This window comes from Tupaia chinensis, unplaced genomic scaffold, assembly GCF_000334495.1.
Source record: "Tupaia chinensis unplaced genomic scaffold, TupChi_1.0 Scaffold000159_1, whole genome shotgun sequence".
In the NCBI taxonomy this organism is placed as follows: domain Eukaryota; kingdom Metazoa; phylum Chordata; class Mammalia; order Scandentia; family Tupaiidae; genus Tupaia; species Tupaia belangeri.
Genome location: NW_006159630.1, coordinates 2,276,123 through 2,282,979, shown reverse-complemented (window position 1 = coordinate 2,282,979; position 6,857 = coordinate 2,276,123). Strand labels below are relative to the sequence as shown.

General features: G+C 57.6%; 1 protein-coding gene across 3 annotated transcripts in view; it reads left to right on the top strand.

Annotated features, from left to right (window-relative positions):
- Nucleotides 1-6,857, top strand: part of SLC26A11 (solute carrier family 26 member 11) — a 20,112-nt gene that overhangs the window by 6,035 nt on the left and 7,220 nt on the right. For all 3 annotated transcript variants that reach the window (XM_027770746.1, XM_006145672.2, XM_027770745.1), the window contains 4 exons: nt 1,262-1,437; nt 1,758-1,830; nt 4,494-4,544; nt 6,578-6,638. In XM_027770746.1, the coding sequence (XP_027626547.1) occupies nt 1,262-1,437; nt 1,758-1,830; nt 4,494-4,544; nt 6,578-6,638 (361 nt within the window). The remainder of the gene's footprint in view (nt 1-1,261; nt 1,438-1,757; nt 1,831-4,493; nt 4,545-6,577; nt 6,639-6,857) is intronic.

Below are 6,857 nucleotides of genomic sequence, written 5' to 3'. Positions count from 1 at the left end.
AAAACCTCAATACTTAAAATGCAGCATGGGATTAACAGCTTTCATTTCCTAGTTTCTTGACTTCTGGGTCTTTATTATCTCCTCTTTTGTGCTTGCTTTGAGGTAACTTTCCTTTTCTTACCCACACATCTTTAAGATGAAAGCCAAGGCGTTTGACCGGAGACCTTTGTTTTCTATTATAAGTGTTCAAGTGCTATAAATTTCCCTCTGAGCACTGCTTTAGCTGCATCCCACCATTTTAATATGTTCTATTTTCGTTTTTGTTCATTTCTAAATACTTTTTTAAGAAGGTTTTTTGCCATAGGATGTTTGCACGCACCGGAGAAAGACAGAAGGAGAGTAAGAAATCACCCCCAGGGAGGATGGCCAGGCTGCAGTCCCTTCTCCATTCTCCTCTTGGGATTTTGGGCGTGGATGCACATATGCCTGACATGATTTTCAGGCCACCAGGTCCATGGCTTGCACTGCTCTCGGCCATGTGTGGTTGGCCAACACCTTAACCACCATGCCACCTGCTGGCCCCAACTATCTGTAAACATGTTACTCCCCGTTTACTCACTCGTACTCTCTCCTGGTGCTCTTCATTCCTTTGTGTAGGCCAGGTTTTCTCCTGCTGTTTTCCTTCTGCCCGAAAGACATCCTTTATTGTTTCTTGTGGTGCTTTGGTCAGGTCCCTGCTGTGTGCCTGAGGTCCTCTGTGGATCTCTGGAGCTCTCTCTCAATACCGCCCTCTCCTCTCCTGTGAGCCTTCCCTTCCACTCCAGCTGCCAGAGCCTCGCCAGACTCCAGTGTTCCTGCTCAGTCAGGGAGAAGCTTAGGCTGTGCTCGGTGCCCCCGTGCACCACCCCCAGGAAGCCCTCGCCTTCTTCCCGTCTCCAGGGATCCGTGTTTGCCGAGCCTGGCACCCAGTGACTTGAGGCCATTGATTCATAGGCCGGCCCAGGTTCGTTTCAGCAGGGGCCCGAGTCTGGTCTGTTCCTCCATCCGAGTGACTAATTCCCAGCATCCTGGCAGCTGCGTGCCATCCGCACAGTCTCCTGGGGGTGATGTACAGCCTCCTGCTGTCTCCATGGCCGTGCCACTCCACAGAACCACGCGCTCGAGCCTGCCATGCAGTCACTTGTACCCGTGTGGCCTTGCAGGGTGCTGTGAAGACCACGGCTGGCTGTGGTCTGCCCCTGAGGGCCTCGCCCCAGTTACCTGGAGGCAGACATGCTTCCCTGCACTGGCGGGGTCTCACCCTGTGTTCCTTCTGTCCCAGCTCGCAACGCCCTGGTGGTGTCCTTCGCAGCCCTGGTTGCGTACTCCTTCGAGGTGACCGGATACCAGCCCTTCGTTCTAACTGGGGAGACAGCACAGGGGCTCCCTCCAGTCCGGACCCCGCCCTTCTCAGTGACCACTGCCAACGGGACTGTCTCCTTCACTGAGATGGTGCAGGTAGGCCCGTTCCCGTGTCCCCAGCGTGCTTGTAGAGTGGGCTCAGGGCAGTCTGCACATCGTCCAGGGGCATCTCGGGGTTGGAACGGTGAGGGCACACCTCAAGGGCCGTCATGCTGTGCTCTGCCAGGGTGTCCGGGCAGAGGACTCACGTGCCGTGTTCTCTGCCTGCCGCTCTCCCACAGCGAGGCAGCAGCCGACGCATGCGTGCTCCCGTTAGACACCGCGGTGAGGCCGGTGACAGGCAGACACTGCTCAGTCCCACCCAGCTTCTTGTCCCCACGGTAGGGAGGCCACTCACTGCCCCTCTCCTCCTCCAGGACATCGGGGCCGGGCTGGCCGTGGTGCCCCTGATGGGCCTCCTGGAGAGCATTGCCATAGCCAAGGCCTTCGGTAAGACGCCTGCCCACACCTGCCCGGGGCTCGCCCAGACCTGCCCGGGGCTCGCCCAGACCTGCCCGGGGCTCACCCAGACCTGCCCGGCTTGCCCACTTTCTTGCTGTGTTTACTTGCTCTGATTTTTAGAATTGGAGTTTTTACCCAAGAAATATAAGCTTGCGTTAAATGTGATAGGAACGAGACACACACGTGCACAGTAAAATTGGATTTCGAGTGAAGTCCCAGCAGTGAAGGCTTGGTGTCCGTGGTAACAGCCTGCCCTCCTTGGGGCCAGAAGGCCTTGCTCTGTAACCTTTGCCAATCCCTGTGGTGTAAATGCTCCCAGACCAGGGCTGGTTTATCTGCATGTGGGGGACAGTGCTGAACACGGAGTAAGAGGCGGGAGTCAGATGAGAGGTACATTAGCCACCACCACGTGACATCTCACTACGGGTACAGGAGGCCACGTGGCCTCACAGAGAAAGGTGAGATGTAGTCATGTAAATTAGGAAGGGATAAGTTTTTTGTTTTGGGGGGCTTTTTAGAGGGGTTTTTGCTATGGGGCACGTGCGCTCGCCAGAAAGAGAGAGACAGAGAGGCAGAAAACGAGAAATCACCCCCCCCCCCGGGGGATGGCCATGCCGCAATCCCTTCTCCACCATTCTCCTCTCGGGATCTTGGGCACGCACACACACGCGCCCGGCGTGAGTTTAAGCCACAGGGTCCGGGACTTGAACCACGGTCAACTACAGGGGAGTCCAGTGATGTAGCCATTACGCCATCTGCTGGTCCTGAGGAAGAGATGAGTTTTAAGTATTACTTTTTTTTTTTTAACATTTATTTATTTATTTGTTACGATTTTCTTTCTTTTTTTCTTCTTTTTTTTAATCTTACAGAGATTTTTGCTATAGGGCATATGCACTCACCAGAGAGACAGAGAGATGGAAAGTGAGAAATCACTCCCAGAGGGGATGGCCACGCTGCAGTCCCTTCTTCATTCTCTTATTGGGATTTTGGGTACACACACACACACGCCCGGTGGAAGTTTCAAGCCACCAGGTCCGAGACTCGAACCACAGTCAGCCATGTGGGAGTCCAGCAATGTAACCATTATCCCATCTGTTGGTCTCTGCTATGATTTTTAAGCTGCTGGGGCCAGGACTCAAACCTCAGTTGGCCATGTGGGAGTCCAGCACCCGACCACCAGGCCACCTGCTAGCCCAAGTATTACCTTTTATTTCTCATTGGAAGCTTAGTCGGTCATGGTGGCCATGTTTAATAACCGACTCACAAGTTCTAAACATTTCACGTGTGCCTTCTCCAGCTGGCCCGGTGGCTCTGACCTATCCCCTGCCTGCCCCAGGGCAGCAGGGAAGCTCTCCGAGGGCCCCCACGGGCCAGGCTGTTAAGCCGTCCGCCTGCCTCCTCCCCTCCCCACTCGGGTCAGCTGTGCTTCTGCTCCGCGGCAGCTTGTGGACAAGTGACGCTGCTTTCCGTCTATAACCGCGGGCGGTTTTCCTTGCGTTTGGGTGTAGGTTAATCCCAAAGGTTCAAACCCAGCTCACAGTGCATGTCGCCGTGACTCGGTAAACCATGTTCACGGCCCAGCCCAGGCCGTGCCGGGTGGATTCCCTTCCCAGAATTCGAGTGCCTTGCCCCCTGCCCTGCTCGAAGGAGGTGCTGCATCAGTGTCCGTTCAGAAGGCTCGTCCGTTCTGAATTCCAGAAATTAACCCGAACCCCACCATCTTCAGCTGCTCCGTGCACGGGGCTCGTGGCTCCCTGGCTCACTCTGCCTCTGCGACCTCTGCTGTGGGAGCGTAGTGTCTCCTGAGCCCTCACAGCCCCGCTTCTGTGCCTCCTGTGCGGCATAGGAGCACCCCGTTCTCCTTGGGAGTCGCCTTCTCTAGTTTGCAAAGCTTGTCACTCCTTTCGATGGGGGCTGGCTAACGGGCTTGCTGCCTGTCTCCTATGGCCAGCGACCCAGAGTGGTTGAGAAAACTCCCAAGTAATATTTTATGATGTGAAAAAGACAAAATTTCAGATTTCCATGTCCAGAGATAACAGTGGCTGGACCACGGCCATGCGTGACAGACATGCAGCCTGGGATGGGCTGAGTCGCCGTGGCAGAGCTGTTGACAGTGTTCAGGTCTCCCACCTTGGCTCATACCCGGGTCCCTATACGGCCCCAGGCTCTGCCTGCTCACCTCTCTGATGGCCTCAGCCCTGCCTCCCCAGTCGGCTCCATCTGTGCTCGGGGCTTATCAGTTCGGGATGTTCGTCTATTTTTCTAAATGCGGTGTAAGGAGCCTTCAGAAAGATGGCGGCGCAGTGGAAGAAAGGGCACGTCTGTTCTGGCACCAGGAAGCGTGAAGCCCGTGTGTCGTTTTTCATGATGTCCATCTTCCACGAGGTTTTTGAAGACCCCTCATGTTTGAGAAAGTGTTGAAAGACCGAGGAGAGGCAGCCTGCCCGGAACCCCTCTGCTCCCCAGTGGCCACCGTTGGTGCTGGCCGGCCCCTCCTCGTCTTCATGCTGCACACACGCACGTGGCATGTGTGGACTCAGGTTCCGTGCGCGTACACACTCACTCCCGGAAAGCCCAGTGCTGTGTATTCAGGGACTACCCTCCCCGGCGGTGCCCGGTGTCCGCTGACGCTGTCTGCGTGTTCTCTTTAGCCTCTCAGAATAGTTACCGCATCGACGCCAACCAGGAGCTGCTCGCCATCGGTAAGCCCGCGTCGGGTCTCCTGTGCCCCGGGTGCTTCCCTGCGACTGCCCAGGGCATGGCGATGGCCACAAGGGGCCACAGGGGCAGAGGCCATCCCCCACAGGGCCTTTGTGCTCGACTCCCGGCCGAGGGTCAGGGAGCCGACCCCCAGTGCGTGCCAGGCCCTGAGGTCCGTAGCCTTATTCTGTGCCAAGGGGTGCCCAGCATGGTCGTCTCGGGGAGGGGCTTCTGTCCTGGGCTCCAGGAGCTGACAGGTTGCATCACAGGTGAGCCGCCACCTGCCTCTCTGCCCGCCCTGTGGCCTCTGTCCTGGCAGGGGGGTTGGTTAGTAAACACTTGGCTGGGCCCGGCTGCCTGGCAGAGGGGAGAGGGGTCTGCGCCAGGCGTGACGCTTCCATGTTTTTGGGGCCTTCATGAGTCTGGTCTCTCCGCTGGAGTGTCGTGAGCCTACCTGAGTCTACGTGCCGTGGGTCCCAGGCCCCCCTGCCTGGCCTCTCCCCCATCCCACCAGACACAGGTCCACGCTGTGCGCCCTTGGGGTCCCGCCTGAGGGCCTGTCTCCAGTGACACCTTGGACAGCCTCAGGGCAGGTTTTGGACTGAAGCCACTTGGCTTCTTGACAACAAAGTGCATGACCCAGGAAAGTCACGGGCTCAGTGCCGGCATCCCTCTGAGCTCAAGGTGGAGCAGGGCCTCACCCTGGGGGTTGGTGGAGTTTGGTTTTCCTAGAGGTTGTGCACCCTCAGCAATGCCCTGGCCCACCCTGCAATTCCAGAGCACCTTACTCCTGCGTCTGCAGGGTCAGTGCCGAGCTGCCCGATGGTGTGGTGAGCACTGGGGATGCCCAGAGGCCACCGTCAGGGGATAGCAGCCCCCCCGAAAGCTGAGCAAGGAGGGGCTATCATGGTCGGCCAGAGTCAGGCTCCAAAGCCCTTAGGCCTGAGGGTGACCATGTGCCACCTGTGGTCACCGCATGCCTTACTGAGCTCTGCAACATCCCCATGTCCTTGCCCGGGCCCCTCCCTGTCTGGGGCCTGAACTGGTGCTGGCGCCCAGGGGCCTGGTGCTAAGAAGGCCCCAGCCACTGTCCTGAGGGCAGGCCTCAGGACGTGGGCGGACGGATTGGGGTGCACACTGGCTGGCTGTCTCAGTTCCCGGGGCCCAGGGAGGCTGCGGTATGGGCTCTGTCCAGTGTGGTCAGCTGGTGCCACTGGGGAAGACAGCTCACAGGCCCTGACCTCTCCTCCTGGGCCAGTCATCTTGCAGAAAGGAGTGGTGGGCTTGGAAGGGACTCAGTGGGCCTCCCGGGTCCAGTGGGTCTGTCTCCTCATCACACCTGGGGGTGTGTGTGTGTGCCCCTCTCTGCTGTGCTTTGAGGGAAGGTGTATTTAAGTCACCCTGCAGGGCCTATCAGAGCCTTTTTCTTTAAATTTTATTCATTGTCATTATTATTATTTTTGAAGTTGACCAGAGAGAGACAGAAGGAAAGTGAGACAGCAAGCCGCCAGGTCCGGGGCTCAAACTGTGGTCAGCCACGTGGGAGTCCAGCGCCTTAACCACTGTACCACCTGCCGGCCCTCAGAGCCTTTCTTTTTAGGGAGAGATTTTTGCACTCGCCGGAAGGACAGAGAGACAGAAAGTGAGAAATCACCCCTACGGGGTGGGGATAGGGTGGCCATGCCACAATCCCTTCTCCTTCATTCTTTTCTCGGGATTTTGGACACATGCACACGCACCTGGTATGAGTTTGAAAGCACAAGGTCTGGGACTCGAACTGCAGTTGGCTAAGTGGGAGTCCAGCAATGTAACCGTTATGCCATCTGCTGGTCCCGAGTCTGAATGGACCTTGGTAACTGGGCCGAGGTCACAGCCTGTTGTTCCTCCCTGGAAAGAGGCTGGCTGTGCTCCTGCAGGCCGACCCCAGCCTGCCCTGCTGTGTCCCAGTGTCACCTTCCGGCCGCCCGTCCCTCTTCCTGCCCCACCTTCTCCTCCCAGACAGATCCTCCCCCCCAGACAGCCCCCCCCCCCGCAGGTCTCACCAACGTGCTGGGCTCCCTGGTCTCCTCCTACCCAGTCACAGGCAGCTTTGGCCGGTGAGTGACCCGTCTCTCCTGGTCTGGGTTGGGGACATGCATCCCAGGGGCCTGTCAGTCCTTGTCATCTCCTGGTTGGAAGCCTGTCTCCTCATGGAAGGTGACAGGGTGGCACGTGCTTGCCTTTCCCCATAGAGGCGTGGCGTTTATACGAGGGGACTCCCGGGTGTCTGGCTGTGAGTTCGTTCCTAAAGGGAAAGGGCCGGTGGGTTCCCTCTG